We start from the raw sequence: 17,136 nt of genomic DNA, 5'->3' as shown, positions 1-17,136 counted from the left end.
TGATTTTAAAAAAGTACTCAAATCGTTTTGTGAATCTCATATTTTTAAAAAAATTAATAAATTGACAAATAGCTTTAGGCCCATACAACTAATATTTTAGGTGTAATAAAACTAATATTTTAGCCTAATATTTTGTCATATATTTAATATATAAAGAAATGAAAGATGCACTTATTTTAACAAATATTCAAGTACCCATTAGATTTCAGTGATCTCAGGAGCAAGATATACCACATGTGACACAGAGATGAATAAAGCCTAGTAAAATACTGCATATAGGAAGCAAATATAGAAATATGTATACGGTGAAGCAGAATTTGCTAAACAGAGAAGTAACAGATAAGTCAGCATAACAGAGTGCTTACAATCATAGATTTTGAAATTAGGCAGCACTAGTCTGAATGCCTGCTTTTTCATTTACTTACTCTTATACCTTAAATGTTAGGCACCTCATCCTCTATAATATATGTGAAATTTAAGTGAGAAAATGTTTTAAAATTATGGCACTGGCCCAATACATGGTAGGAACTCAAAGTAATCTATAATCATTAGTTCCACATAATAGATAAAATACTATGAGCCATTGTGGGTGTGTAGGAAGGAAAGAGGTAGGACACGAAGAAAAAGAGAAAGAGGAAAAGAGAGATCACACCTTTCTTGGTTAGAAAAGAAGGAAAGCTTGAGGAAATATTCTTGGAGTAGTGGTGTGTCAGCTGTCTTTGAAGGATGGACAAGATTTTTCAAAATAAAAAAGGGAAGGAAGAGTATTCTGGACAGAGAACCCAAGATAAAATTAGGTTCCAGAAGAGTTGATTGATAAGTGTGTTCACTACAGGACATGTGTCCAGTATAGCTAAAGCACATGGTGTTTGAAAGTGAGAAATCAGACCAAAAAAGGCATGCCAGTGAACGCCTTAAATGCTAGACTTAAATGTGAAACTGTATTTAATTCAGTAGATTTATTTTTTTTTTTTTAGTAAGGTAGTAGGAAATTTAGCTTGTGCTATACAGCACAGATTAAGACGACAACACTGCATCAGATAGGATGGGAAAGGAAGAATATAATGATGAAACTTACTGTGTAGGCTCTTGTAACTATCTTAGCAGTAATGGGAAATTAATTAATAGTGGTTAAAGACTATAGTGGACATGGAAAGAATATTCAAAAGATTTTGCAAATCCAGAACTCAAAAGACTTGGCAACCATTGAGATATTGGAGTAGGGAGAAATAGAAGTAAAATGCAACTCTGAAATTTCAAGCCTCGGTGATCGAAGAAATCTTAACAGTGTTTCTATGACTAAGGAAATCAGAAAGAAGATCCAATTTTGTGATGTTGATGAAAAGTTCAGTGAGTGGTGAGTTTATTGTACCAAATTCTAGGAATGGTGTTCATCATGCCACTGATAAAGATCTTAAGTTTGTGAGAGAAACTCAGGACGGAGATATTGATTTGGACCCCAGGCAGCCCCCTACAAACAGACAGTGAGATTGTTGAGATTGTATCTTCAGCACCCTGAAAAGAAAATAGTAAAAGACAGTAAGTTTCTGATCTTCTTATTCCTTGAGAGCTATACCAATAAACAGTAGATAATAATGTAAACTTTGTTTCAGTTTGAAAGCTCAAAGTCATGAGCATATTGTCATTTAGAGTGGAAACAGGAAAAAAAAAGTTAAAAAGGGTAACCAAGGTCATAAAAAGAAGAGCAAGAAATAAAATACCAAAGGGAATATCAGAAGATGGCTTTAAATAAGAGTGAAACCTCCTTGAACATGGACCTTGAATTCAAACAAAAGATTGTCTTGTTAAGTTAAAAACAGAAGCAGAAAATCTTGACAGCATACTAATTTGACAAACATTGTTACATTCTCTTGTTTTGTTTTATGAAACAAAGTGTTTCTTATTGTTGATGAAACATCTTCTGTGCTTCACATATTAAGCACACTTCCAATTAATATGAAGAACAAAGATGTGTAATGGCATGAAGAATCTTCAACAGTGAATGAAGAAAATCCTAGTTCTTTAATAGTAAAAAGCATCTTATTTAGCTACTAGATTAACCTAATTAATTAACATAAATTAGAATTTTTAAATAATGAAATAACTCTTCAAAACATGACAGGTGGGTATGCCATCAAAGCATTTTTTTGAACTGAACTGAGACTTCAAATGCCATGCTATAAATGCATAGTGTTCACGTTTTTATTCTCATTCCTAGCAATCTAACATTTTCTAGTATCAATGCATTTCCCTTTGTTGCTCCTCATTACTTGGATCATTCAGAGTCCAAACCTGAGGAAAAGGAAGCCACAACCATTGAAAATGTGTCATTTCTCCTGCCCGCAGAAACATTGATTTAGATCATTTGTGGAAAACCTGTTGAATTAAGTCTTGTGTTTCTGAGCTAGATATATAGAGAGGATCCATCTTTCAGGAGACAGAAGTATGTAAGCTACAATTATAAAAAGTATATCCATGAGAGCTACAGTATCTAAAATCTTCTAAGTTAGATAATGCAACATTCTATAAAGACAGGGAGATTTGGACCGATATTAGTCATAACACAGTAATGTTTTAAAATGAGCCCCGTAAGTAATCCGGTGCCTATCTTTTAGGATGTGATTGGAAAAGCTCTGCAGTACCTTGGAACATACGGTGAACTGAGCAACATAGAGCAGGTTGTGGCTGTGATAGATGAAGAGATGTGTATCAACTGTGGCAAATGCTACATGACCTGTAATGACTCTGGCTACCAGGTAAGAATCATGCTGTTGTTAGGATGCTGTGAGGCATGTTTCTTCTGGCTTTTGTAGCAGAAAGCATTTTTTGTTGTGAAGTGTGGGATTCAGACCAGACATGCCAAACGTTGCTTCTCAGCAGTGACATAGCTTTCCATCCTCTCGCATTCATAGCACAGTGGTGATTTTCCTTTATAATTGGAGTAACAGTTGCTTTACAATGTCAGGTTAATTTTTGTTCTACAACAAAGTGGATCAGTTTATATGTACGTATATCCCCTCCCTCATGGACCTTGCTCACACCTCCCCTGTCCCACCATCTAGATCACCAGAGAGCACTGAGCTGAACTCCCTGAACTGTAGAGTAGGGTCCCCCTAGCTCTCTGTTTGACACGTGGTAGTACAGATATGTCAATCCCAGTCTCCCAGTTCATTCACCTCCTCTTTCCCCTCACCGCTTGTCCGCACCTGTGTTTTCTACATCTGCATCTGTCTTCATGCCATGCAAACAGGTTCATCCATACCATTTTTCTAGTGATTTTTTTTTAAAGGAAGCTAATAACTCATATGACTGATGCCACCATTCAATGCACAGTATTGTTTTAGTGTCATTTCATCACTCATAAAATTGGAAGGAAAAATTCAAACAATTCACACAATTGTGGCCATAAGGAAGCATCATACCTTAAAGGAGAAAGAAGGGAGAAGAACCACCACTTATTTCCATGATCCTGAAAGAACCGGCTTCCTTCTATGCTCTTCCATTCAGTGTCGATAGGGCTTTTACCACAGTTAGAAAGAAAAAGCATTTTACCACCAACTAGTTGTGCTGGTTGGGACCCGAAATTCTTCTGTAGCTGGAAAAGCTGAACAAGTTGTATTCCTACCGCATAAAGTGAGCCCAAAGCTTCTTCCCTGTTGCTGAGCCCTCAGCTGAGAGTCTGCCATGGAACAATGAAGAAAAAAGTGGACATTCAGCTGTAGGTTAAGAACTACAGAATAATATTGTTTTCATTAAATATTTCACACTATAAAGAAGTATAATAAAGTAAAAATAAGATCCCTTTAAGATGATTAATGAATTTTCAAGATAGATAAAATGGGCCGTTTAAAAAAAAAAACTATATTTCATTTACCTTATTTAGCTTGGAGAAAGGTCCTATTTGCTTGTGATATGATTTTATGTATTCTTCTAACCACCTAATAGAGGTATGACAGACATAAGTTTTATTTTTATAAAACCTCTTCCTCCTTAATTTAACACTGTTCCATACCCAATTTTTACCCATTTACCCATATTTACTCTTTTTCTACACCTGAAAACATCTCTAGCAGTTATTTTGAAAGTACGAATCATATCATATTCATTTTCATTTCATCTTTCCTCTCATTAACCAAACAGAGATAAATCAGGAAGTTCTAACACTAAAATCACAGCACCAGAGTTCTAACATCTTAAATTTTAGAGGTCATGACTCCCACCTTGGAATTGTAGCCTTGGCAAAACTTCAGCAAAAATAATCTTATTAGTAGGGGGGAGATTGCAGGTATGCATTCAAAAAAGATTTTTAAAAGCCTTTCTTTGGCTCTTCTGTCTCTCAAAGATAAAAAATAGAAAATCAAAATCTTCAAATAAATGTGAAGTTTTACATGTTTGCAAAATTTCAAAGTGTAAAATTTCTAAGCTGTAAGTATTATTTTATTTTCATCAATTGTTTCTTGGATTTCTGTTTATAAAAGGGTACATAAGGAAGAGAATAGCTTTTACTCATTTAAACAGTCATCTGAGATGTTGTTTTACAAAACATGGCAGCAATTTGGTTAGACCAAATTTCTTAATGGTTTGTCATAGCTACAGTACTTGTTCAGATATATGGTTGTTTCCTTAAAGCTCAGAATTTTTAAAAAATATTAAGCACTCTGACATAATTTACTCTGAGACCATTTTAATTTGTTATGTTCATAAAAGAGAAAAAAAAGTTGCAAGGAACCTTATTTGAGGGAGGGAAATTCTTAAAAATAACAAATACTTTAATTGGATTTTATAACATGTTGTATATGACACAGGAAAAAAAATCAGAACTCAGTAGTTATTTGAAAATGTAAGATTTTGACCTCCAGGAGTATCTGGGGTGAGGTGGGAGCTTACTGACCCTCGTAATTTTTCTCAGCCCCCTCACTCATCCCTCCAGATTAGCACGCAGTCTGAGTTAAAACATTGACTTGTTCTGCAAGAGAGACTTCTCGATGAGCCCTCAAGTCCTCTCTGGCCCCCGTGTAGCTGCCCTGAATTCTTTCCTAGATGGAAATTCTTGTCTGTTGTTTCCATAACAGGCAAACAGTCATCATGACTTTAAATAAAAATCTCAATTGTAAATTTCACAGTAGGTATTTTCATTGCATTTTACAGATTGTTGTTGTTCAATTGCTGCACCATATTATAAATTAAATCATGTTAGAAGAAAGGAAGGAGAGAAAGATGAGAGAGAAGCAGGGAGAAAGGAATAAATTATTGAGTTTCTCAAAATCCTGAGCAGTTTGAGAACTGAAATCTTTATCCTGGTTCTCCAAGCCGAAGAGTGTCGGGCCAGGACCAGAAGCCAGGTGTCCAGGCTCCTGTCTTTCAGTGCTTTTCCCCTTGGTGGTGGAGGAATGCCTAGAATCAGCTTGGAAACCCTCAAACCTGAAAGCTGGCTCTTAAGCTAATTTTTTTTTCTATTGACTTTATGTAAGCACTATACCCATAATATAAAACCCAAACAAGTGCATTCATTGCCTCATCTGACAGTGACACTTCTCCACTGTCAAGAACCAGGAGTGTGAAAAGGTGTGGAAGCACCCTGCCCACAGCTGACCCACCAGGTCATGGTCAGACTGGCAGGACCCACACTCTGCTCACAGCGCAGGAAACTAGAGAGTTACTATGTTATGAAATATTTTCCTCGCACAAAGCAAGAAAAATACCTCTAAGAAATTTTAAACATCGTGTTTCTAATTTAAAAAGATTTTTTTTCCTGTCTTTTTTCCCCCCTCTTCTCTAGCAGCTCAACTGTTGCTATAGCTGCACCACAGTCTGGGCGTAGCTGTCTCCAAGTGCAGCTCTCCTGCAGTGGAGAAAAACGTTGATGCTAAAATAGGGGCGTTCTTGCCCTTTGTGGGCAGTGACAGCAAGACTCTTTATTTCTGTTTGCAGGCTATCCAGTTTGATCCTGAAACCCACCTGCCCACCATTACTGACACTTGTACAGGCTGTACCCTGTGTCTCTCCGTCTGCCCTATTATCGACTGCATCAAAATGGTTTCCAGGACAACACCTTACGAACCAAAGAGAGGCTTGCCCTTGGCTGTGAATCCTGTGTGTTAAGGTGATTTGTGAAACAGTTGCGGTGAACTTCGAGGTCACCTACTTATGCTGATCTTTTCAATTGTGATCATTATGCTCAGCTTTTTCTAAATTCAAACATATAATTTCTAAATTTAAAAAAAGATTATTTCTAAAGAAATTTCTAAATTTTAAAAATGTCTGCTTCCAGTGATCATTCAATTAATGGTCATAAAATAGAATAATTCTTTTTTTCTGAGCAGAATTGTTCAATATAACTATGTAGCAGTTAATTGGATGTTCACCATCAGTTGTCCATTATGAAAAAATTAACTTTTTTGTAGCAATTAATGCTACACTTTTCAAATTGCCCTATGCTGAGTTCTGTCTTTGATTTCTAATTGTAAGGGAAATTAAGTATTTTAGAACAAAGTACAATTTAACTTACAACAAATGTTTCCAAGGAAACATTTTATAATTAAAAATTACATTTAATTTTAACTGTATTTCTAAGCAAAAGCAATTAGCTCCATAAAGCTCAGATGAAGTCAAATAATTATTTACTGTGGTAGGAAAAGAAAGCCAATGAGGTTTTGGGAAACTTTCGTTAAGGTCTCTTCACTGAAGTAACTGGGTACTGAAGGTGAGAGTGTTCAGTAACCATTTGTATCAAGCTATGCTATTCACCACTCAGGCCTGAGATGGGTGTCCAAATGCTACCAATGAATCAACATGACATTCTTCTTTAAATATTTAAACTATGTTCCTAACAAAATAAGACATTAGGATGGAACTCTGATTAAAGCCACTCTTTTGCTATGCACAGATCTGTTCTATCTGCTTCTAATATAGTCACCTTCATGATCCCAGCAATTAATGTTTGAACATAGCACAGATTATACAGAAGTGGGGTCATGTGCTTCATTATTCAAGAATGAGAAATACAGTATGGGTAATATATATTATATGGGTGATACCACTTTACCAACTCTTTATTTTAATGTTCATGTTGAATTTGAAAGTAATTAAAAAAGAAATGGTATTTTCTGTTACTGCCAAATAATATTTTTATATTCCTCTATTTTCAAAATCAGCAAATAGCATCTTATAAACTTGTTTATCTCTTCTTTGTGGAATATTTTAATATGAATCCATAAGTAGTAAATCTTCATGTAATCATCCATAGCACCTTTCTATGACAAATGCAGATCAAGAAAAAAATAAATGTTTGATTATGCACTTTTAGAAATGCACATTTACCACAAAATCTGTATGATCAAATAATATTAAATAAAATTTTATAAAGCATTTTAAATAACGTGGTCATTTGCTGTCTCTTTTGCAAATACAATCTTATGTCAACCCTTTAGATTTTGAGGTAGAGTAGTTTGGGGTTAACTCTGTTGTAAATTCCATTCACATTCAGTAATACATATAATAAAGTTAGTTCAGATCTAATGAAGGTGTCCTTGAGACTTCTTCCCACTCCTCTACGCTGATTGATCACCCCTTCTGTACAGATGATATTAACATCTATACCTCCAAGTTGGACTTCTATCCATGTATCTGACCACTTGCTGTATTTAAGCATTTTAAACTCAATTTCAAAAGTCAAAATAGTTACTTCTCCTACTTTTTGTCTTCCCTGTTTTCATCCAGTCCTTTACCATGTCCAATAATTTTACTCCTAAAACATTCCCCAAGGCTTTCCCCAGCTTTAAATTGTAGAAACTGCCATAGTTCATTCCTCTAACATGTATTATCCAGCTCTTGTGATAACTTCCTAATGGGTCATCTGACATCCCTGCTCACTTTTTCGGGTGTTATGCTACTTTACTTACGAACATGATTGTCCCATCATATTTCTCCACCATCATAAAAACCTCCAGATCCTTTCATGTGTTAACAAATTAAATGCAGTCTCATTGTATCTTAGTTGGTAAAGAATCTGTCTGCAATGCAGGAGATCCAGTTTCGATTCCTTGGTCAAGAAGATCCGCTGGAGAAAGGATCAGCTACCCACTCCAGTATTCTTGAGCTTTCCTTGTGGCTTAGCTGATAAAGAATCTGCATACAACCCGGAGACCTGGGTTTGATCCCTAGGTGGGGAAGATCCCCTGGAGAAGGAAATGGCAACCCACTCCAGTGTTCTTGCCTCGAGAACCCCATGGACAGAGGAGCTTGGCAGGCCACAGTCCATGGGGTCTCAAGAGTCAGACATGACTTGGCAACTAAACCACCACCATTAAAATGGAATATAATAATCTCCTGCTAAGACACCCCCACTACTATTCCAAATATATGTCCCTTACATAACTGAGCTTTAGCCAAAGTTGGAAGATAACTACAGTTTCTGGAGTTTGATATCTGTCTGTCACTTAATTGCTTGTTACCTCAGACAACCAACCTCAACTGTCTAATCTTGAAAACTGGCATTGAAACAGTTTCTAATTCCCAAGGTTATTGTGAGGATAATAAAAATAATACTACAGGTTAATTAAACAATTCACTGAATAAGCAATTATTTTTACTTACCTAAAAGCATCCTATAATGAAACAATTTAGAAAATAAAGATATGTCTTGAATACAAATCATCTTCTGTCTCTTCTCTTATGTGTTATTATTTTGAAATTAAAATGTTTATACTAGAACAAGTTGTAAATCTTACTGGTTCCCTTGTCAATAATGAGTTCATCAAATTTTTAACATCTGTTCACCTAAAAATATGTTTATTCCGGAGCTCATATAATCAGGTTATACTTTATAATCTATACATAATTTCAATAATAAAATGACAGTTAGTAAGATCTTCTTAATATTGTCTGAGGATCCATCAAAGGTCTGTCTTATATTACTCATGTGAGAGACTGTCATTGCAATAAAATAACTTAAAAATTCTTGTTGACTTGTATATTAACAAAAAAGTCACCTGTAAATATTGTTTACATCCCCTTCATGGATCACAGCTTTATTGTGGTGAAGGGGCTTTCAAAATTCAGTGAAGCTATGAGCCATGCCAGGCAGAGCCACCCCAACAGATGAGTCATAGTGAAGAATTCTGACAAAACCTGAAGAGGAAATGGAGAAGGAAATGGCAATTCACGCTAATATTCTTGCCAAAAGAATCCAAAAAACAGTATGAAAAAGGAAAAAGATATAACCCTGGAAGATGAGCCCCCTAGGTCAAAAGATGTCCAATATGCTACAGGGAAGAGTAGAGAGCAATTACTAATAGCTCCAGAAAGAATGAAGTGGCTAGACCTAATCGGAAGCAATGCTCAGTTCTGGGTGTATCTGGTGGTTAAAGTAAATTCCAGTGCTGTAAAGAAAAATATTGCATAGGAACCTATAATGTTAGGTCCATGAATCAAGGTAAATTGGATGTGGTCAAGCAGGAGATGGCAAGATTGACCATTGACATGGTAGGAATCAGTGAACTAAAATGGACATGGACGAGAATGGGCGAATTTAATTCAGATGATCATTATATTTACTACTGTGGGCAAGAATCCCTTAGAACAAATAGAGTAGCTATCATAATCAACAAAAGAATCCAAAATGTGTTTCCAAGGCAAACAATTCAATATTACAGGAATCCAAGTCTATGCCCTACCACTAACGCCAAAGAAGCTGAAGTTGATCAGTTCTATGAAGTCCTACGAAACCTGCTAGAACTAACAACAAAAACAGATGTTCTGTTCATCATAGGAAATTGGAAAGCAAAAGTAGAAAGTAGACTAAACAATTCTTTATATGCCACACATTTAATGCAGAGGAAGTTCTTTTACCATTGTTTTGAAACTCTATCAACCTCAAGATTGCTTTGGCTATTTGAGGTTTTTTGTATTTCCATACAAATTGTGAAATTATTTGTTATAGCTCTCTGAAAAATATCGTTGGTAGCCTGATAGGGATTGCATTGAATCTGTAGATTGCTTTGGGTAGTACACTCATTTTCACTATATTGATTCTTCCGATCCATGAACATGGCATGTTTCTTCGTCTATTAGTGTCCTCTTTAATTTCTTTCACCAGTGTTTTATAGTTTTCTATATATAGGTCTTTAGTTTCTTTAGGTAGATATATTCCTAAGTATTTTATTCTTTTCATTGCAATAGTGAATGGAATTGTTTCCTTAATTTCTCTATTTTCTCATTATTAGTGTATAGGAATGCAAGGGATTTCTGTGTGTTGATTTTATATCCTGCAACTTTACTATATTCATTGATTAGCTCTAGTAATTTTCTGGTGAAGTCTTTAGGTTTTCTATGTAGAGGATCATATCATCTGCAAACAGTGAGAGTTTTACTTCTTCTTTTCCAATTTGGATTCCTTTTATTTCTTCTTCTGCTCTGATTGCTGTGGGCAAAACTCCCAAAACTATGTTGAATAGTAGCGGTGAAAGTGGACACCCTTGTCTTATTCCTGACTTTAGGGGAAATGCTTTCAGTTTTTCACCATTGAGGATAATGTTTGCTGTGGGTTTGTCATATATAGCTTTTATTATGTTGAGTTATGTTCCTTCTACTCCTGCTTTCTGGAGAGTTTTTATCATAAAAGGATGTTGAATTTTGTCAAAGGCTTTCTCTGCATCTATTGAGATAATCATATGGCTTTTATTTTTCAATTTGTTAATGTGGTGTATTACATTGATTGATTTGTGGATATTGAAAAATCCTTGCATCCCTGGGATAAAGCCCACTTGGCCATGATGTATGATCTTTCTAATGTGTTGCTGGATTCTGATTGCTAGAAGTCTGTTAAGGATTTTTGCATCTATGTTCATCAGTGATATTTTCCTGTAGTTTTCTTTTTTTGTGGCATCTTTGTCAGGTTTTGGTATTAGGGTGATGGTGACCTCATAGAATGAGTTTGGAAGTTTACCTTCCTCTGCAATTTTCTGGAAGAGTTTGAGTAGGATAGGTGTTAGCTGTTCTCTAAATTTTTGGTAGAATTCAGCTATGAAGCCAGCTGGACCTGGGCATTTGTTTGCTGGAAGATTTCTGATTACAGTTTCAATTTCCGTGCTTGTGATGGGTCTGTTAAGGTTTTCTATTTCTTCCTGGTTCAGTTTTGGAAAGTTGTACTTTTCTAAGAATTTGTCCATTTCTTTCACGTTGTCCATTTTATTGGCATGTAATTGTTGATCCCTTGTATTTCTGTGTTGTCTGTTGTGATCTCTCCATTTTCATTTCTAATTTTATTGATTTGATTTTTCTCCCTTTGTTTCTTGATGAGTCTGGATAATGGTTGGTCAATTTTATTTATCCTTTCAAAGGACCAGTTTTGGGCTTTGTTGATTTTTGCTATGGTCTCTTTTGTTTCTTGTGCATGTATTTCTGAGAAAGAAGAATGAAACTGGAGGAATCAACCTGCCTGACTTCAGGCTATACTACAAAGCCACAGTCATCAAGACAGTATGGGACTGGCACAAAGACAGACGTATAGATCAATGAAACAAAATAGAAAGCCCAGAGATAAATCCACACACATATGGACACCTTATCTTTGACAAAGGAGGCAAGAATATGCAATGGAGAAAAGACAATCTCTTTAACAAGTGATGCTGGGAAAACTGGTCAACCACCTGTAAAAGAATGAAACTAGAACACTTTCTAACACCATACACAAAAATAAACTCAAAATGGATTAAAGATCTAAACGTAAGACCAGAAACTATAAAACTCCTAGAGGAAAACATAGGCAAAACACTCTCTGACATACATCACAGCAGGATCCTCTATGACCCTCCTCCCACAATATTGGAAATAAAAGCAAAAATAAACAAATGGGACCTACCTAAAATTAAAAGCCTCTGCACAACAAAGGAAACTCTAAGCAAGGTGAAAAGACAGCCTTCAGAATGGGAGAAAATAATAGCAAATGAAGCAACTGACAAACAACTAGTCTCAAAAATATACAAGCAATTCCTGCAGCTCAATTCCAGAAAAATAAATGACCCAATCAAATAATGGGCCAGAGAACTAAACAGACCTTTCTCCAAAGAAGACATACAGATGGCTAACAAACACATGAAAAGATGCTCAACATCACTCATTATCAGAGAAATGCAAATCAAAACCACAATGACGTACCATTTCATGCCAGTCAGAATGGCTGCGATCCAAAAGTCTACAAGCAATAAATGCTGGAGAGGGTGTGGAGAAAAGGAAACCCTCTTACACTGTTGGTGGGAATGCAAACTAGTACAGCCACTATGGAGAACAGTGTGGAGATTCCTGAAAAAACAGGAACTGGAACTGCCTGCTGGGCATACACACTGAGGAAACCAGAATTGAAAGAGACACGTGTACCCCAATGTTCATCTCAGCACTGTTTATAATAGCCAGGACATGGAAACAACCTAGATGTCCATCAGCAGATGAATGGATAAGAAAGCTGTGGTACATATACACAATGGAGTATTACTCAGCCATTAAAAAGAATACATTTGAATCAGTTCTAATGAGGTGGATGAAACTGGAGCCGATTATTCAGAGTGAAGTAAGCCAGAAAGAAAAACACCAATACAGTATACTAATGCATATATATGGAGTTTAGAAAGATGGTAATGATAACCTTATATGCGAGACAGCAAAATAGACACAGATGTATAGAACAGTCTCTTGGACTCTGTGGGAGAGGGAGAGGGTGGGATGATTTGGGAGAATGGCACTGAAACATGTATAATATCATATGAAACAAATCTCCAGTCCAGGTTCAATGCATGATACTGGATGCTTGGGGCTGGTGCACTAGGATGACCCAGAAGGATGGTACGGGGAGGGAGGAGGGAGAGGGGGTTCAGGATGGGGAACACGTGTATACCTGTGGCGGATTCATGTTGATGTATGGCAAAATCAATACAATATTGTAAAGTAATTAACCTCCAATTAAAATACTTAAATTAAAAAAATAAATAAAACTCTATCAACCAAACAACAGCAGCAAACCAAAATTGAAATGTAAATAAAACGTCTCATTTAAGCATATAGTAATCTAATCAGATTAGAGGTTATTAGCCCCATTTCATAGATGAAAAACCAAGGCTCAAAGGGTTAATGCAATTTACCTAAGACCATACATTGAAGAGGGCAAAGTCCATATTTAAATCTAATACTGAGCTCCCCTCACTACACAGCCTACAGTCCTTGTTCCCCATTTTCATTCGCACCTCTCAAACCTTCCTACAAATATGAAAAACATTTTTCATCTTACACACGTAATTAGAACCTAAATCAGGTGCTTGCCAAGTGCATGAACTTGGATACTTTAACTGTACCACTGAACCTCAATTTCCTCATCTGTAATATGAAGATAATAGCTTTGCATTTAATACATTAGATATCATTTGTGTTAAATATAGAAATTTGTGTTTATGAACAAAGAAATTTCAAATACACTTTAAAGGGATAAAAGCCTTCTAGCAAAAATTTACATTTGATAGACTCAAAGTCAGACTGTCTTAGTATTAACTGGTGGAATGACCTTCTAAGCATTCATTCATCATCTTAGCAATCGGGAAAAAGACATTCCAAGCAGTTGAAAAATCAATATTCTTTTTAAAAGAGAGTAAGATAACTAATAATACTAATAAAAATGAAAGAATTCAGTTATAAAACAACATATATCAGTTCAGTTGGTTCGGTCACTCAGTTATTTTCTGACTCTTCGCGACCCCATGGACTGCAGCATGCCAGTCTTCCCTGTCCATCACCAACTTCCAGAGCCTACTCAAACTCATGTCCATCGAGTCAGTGGTGCCATTCAACCATCTTGTCCTCTGTCATCCCCTTATCCTCCCGCCTTCAACCTTTCCCAGGATGAAGGTCTTTCCAATGAGTCTGTTCTTTGCCTCAGGTAGCCAAAGTATTGGAGTTTCAGTTTCAGCATCAATACTTCCAGTGAATATTCAGGACTGATTTCCTTTAGGTTGGACTAGTTGGACTTCCTTGCAGTCCAAAGGACTCCCAAGAGTCTTCTACAACACCACTGTTCAAAAGCATCAGTTCTTCAGCGCTCAGCTTTCTTTATAGTCCAACTCTCACATCCATACATGACCACTGGAAAAACCATAGCTTTGACTAGACAGACCTTGGTTAGTCAAGTAATGTCTCTGCTTTTTCATATGCTGTCTAGGTTGATCATTTCTTTCAAGGAGCAAGTGTCTTTTAATTTCATGGCTGCTGTCACCATCTGCGGTGATTTTGGAGCTCAAGTAAATAAGTCTCACTGTTTCCATTGTTTCCCCTTCTATTTGCCATGAAATGATGGAACTGGATGCCATGATCTTAGTTTTCTGAATGTTCTATTTTAAGCCAACTTTTTCACTCTCCTCTTTCACTTTCATCTAAAGGCTGTTTAGTTCTTCTTTACTTTCTGCCATAAGAGTGGTGTCATCTGCATATCTGAGGTTATAGATATTTTTCCTGGCAATCTTGACTCCAGCTGGTGCTTCATCCAGCCCAGCATTTCACATGATGTACTCTGCATATAAGTTAAATAAGCAGGGTGACAATATAGAGCTTTGATGTACTCCGTTCCCTATTTGGAACCAGTCTGTTGTTCCATGTCCAGTTTTAACTGTTGCTTCTTGACCTGCACACAGATTTCTCAGGAGGCAGGTCATGTGGTTTGGTATGCCCATCTCTTTCAGAATTTTCTAGTTTGGTGTGATCCACACAGTGAAAGGCTCTGGCATAGTCAATAAAGCAAAAGTAGATTTTTTCTGGAACTCTATTGCTTTTTCTATGATCCAACTGATGTTGGCAATTTGATGTCTGGTTCCTCTGCCTTTTCTAAATTCAGCTAGAACATCTAGAAGTTCATGGTTCACATACCGCTGAAGCCTAGCTTGGAGAATTTTGAGCATTATTTTGCTAGTGTGTGAGATAAATGCGATTGTGTGGTAGCTGAACATTCTTTGACATATATACATATATATATATATATATATATATATATATATATCTCCAATTGTCATATTTAGAAATGAAGCTCAGCTGACTTAAATTTCAGATGATGCTTTCTCTTCCAGCTCATTTTGCTAAGTGGATATTATCTATTTTTATACAATACGAATATTTGCAGATGCTTTATTCACTTTTTGTGGTCCTAAGGTGCCTTTTAATGACTTGAAGAAATTGTGTAATAACCATAGTCTGAAAGGGTTAAGATACAGTCCTTAGAAATGAGATTATTACCTGGCAGGATCTGGTCTACTTCTGTCCTATGAAGTTAATTCATTAACAGGAAAGCCATTAGACACACTATTATCCACCCAGAGCTGTGACTTTCCCTTTTATCCGCAGATGCACACAATTCAGCAAACTGCATGCAGAGTAAAAATTTGGACCAGATCTTTAATGATCCTGGGAGATTCATGTAGTCTAACTTTTTTATTAATTAATATGATAACATTAATTACTATGGTACCTCTTTCCCTCTTTAATTAACTAGTACAAATTTTCTGCTTAAATTTTTTAAATTACAAATGACCTTTTTAATGTGAGTAGTCCCATTTAGCTTGGAAACTTGCATGGCTAGTTGTCCCTCTAAGTATATTTGCCTTTCATTAACTGATCTACAGCATTTATGAACTGTGATATTGTTTATTATTGTCCTCATATTTACTATTCTTCTAAATTCTACAGTAGTGAGTTATCTTAATTAATGTACCTGTACAGTTATTTATTTACAGAATTTATGTAGTGCTTTTCCGTATGTTGTGTTCTGTAAACATCAAGAGGCTTCTGGGTCCCTGCCTTCTCTATTCCACTATCATTAATGAATTCAAATTCATATACAGCTGGCAGTTTTTGAAGATTTTCTCCTCTTCTAGTCACTCAGGATTGCCCATTAAAATAACAATAAACTTTTCCTTTCCTTCCTGCCCCATGTCAGTCAGGAAGCTTAATTTCAAGTGACAGAAAACCCAATTCAAACTATTTTAGGAAAAGAATGTTATTGGCTTATGCATCTAAAAACACAGAGGTAGTGTTTGTTGGATGCAGAATTTTAAATAATGGCATTGACAGAACTCAGATTCCCTTCATCTCTCCATTCTGCTTATGTGGCTTTATTGTCAAATTCCACATATGACCCCTGGAGCTCAAAGTTCACATCATCTTTGTTGTATCACAACAAATAAGATCATGTTGTGTGGTAGGCAAAATAATGTCCCCTCCCCAAACAGCTTATGTCCTAATGTCTGGATCCCGTGAAGTTATCATGCTACATGGCAAGTGAGTGAGTGACTATCATGCTACATGACATGACTGAGCAACTATAACACTCGGCAAGAGGAGAAAATAAGTACTGTATAGAATTAATGTTGCTAATCTGCTGCTGCTGCTGCTGCTGCTAAGTCGCTTCAGTCGTGTCCGACTCTACGCGACCCCATAGACAGCAGCCCACCAGGCTCCCCCATCCCTAGGATTCTCCAGGCAAGAACACTGGAGTGAGTTGCCATTTCCTTCTCCAATGCATCAAAGTGAAAAGTCAAAGTGAAGTCGCTCAGTCGTGTCCAACCCTCAGCGACTCCATGGACTGCAGCCCACAAGGCTCCTCCATTCATGGCATTTTCCAGGCAAGAGTACTGGAGTGGGGTGTCATAGGAAGATTATCCTAGACCATCTGGGTGAGCTGAATGTAATCACAAGAGTCCTCAATAAGTGGAAGAAGGAGGCAGAAGAGAAAGAATGTCAGAGTGATGCAATGGAGAAATACTCAACTGGTCACTTAAGGCTTTGAAGATGGAAGCAGGGTCACAAGGCAGGAAAAGAAAGCACCTCTAGAGGCTGGAACAAGCAAGAAAATGGACTTGCCTCTAGAGAATCTAGAAAGGAATGAAGCTCAGCCCATCCCCAGTTTTTAACCTATGGAGATACTTTTTAGACTCTGACCTCCAGAAATGTGAGATAGTAAATATTCGTGTTGCTTTAAGTAACTTAATTTGTGGTCATTTGTTATAGGAGCAATAAGAGAAATATATTCTGCAAGGATCAGGAGCCTTCTGTGGGCTCTGCCTTCTATGCCTCTACTGTTAACAAATTTGGATGAATGGCTTGACCAAA

General features: G+C 36.5%; 1 protein-coding gene across 1 annotated transcript in view; it reads left to right on the top strand.

The window, feature by feature from the left end:
* Nucleotides 1–7,375, top strand: part of DPYD (dihydropyrimidine dehydrogenase) — a 930,457-nt gene extending 923,082 nt beyond the window's left edge. Inside the window, exons 22-23 of the mRNA XM_004002217.5 lie at nucleotides 2,616–2,756; nucleotides 5,932–7,375. Coding sequence (XP_004002266.3) covers nucleotides 2,616–2,756; nucleotides 5,932–6,102 — 312 coding nt within the window. The 3' untranslated portion in view covers nucleotides 6,103–7,375. The remainder of the gene's footprint in view (nucleotides 1–2,615; nucleotides 2,757–5,931) is intronic.
* The last annotated feature ends 9,761 nt before the right edge of the window (nucleotides 7,376–17,136 follow it).

This window comes from Ovis aries, chromosome 1, assembly GCF_016772045.2.
Source record: "Ovis aries strain OAR_USU_Benz2616 breed Rambouillet chromosome 1, ARS-UI_Ramb_v3.0, whole genome shotgun sequence".
In the NCBI taxonomy this organism is placed as follows: domain Eukaryota; kingdom Metazoa; phylum Chordata; class Mammalia; order Artiodactyla; family Bovidae; genus Ovis; species Ovis aries.
This window is presented reverse-complemented; position numbering and strand designations above follow the sequence as displayed.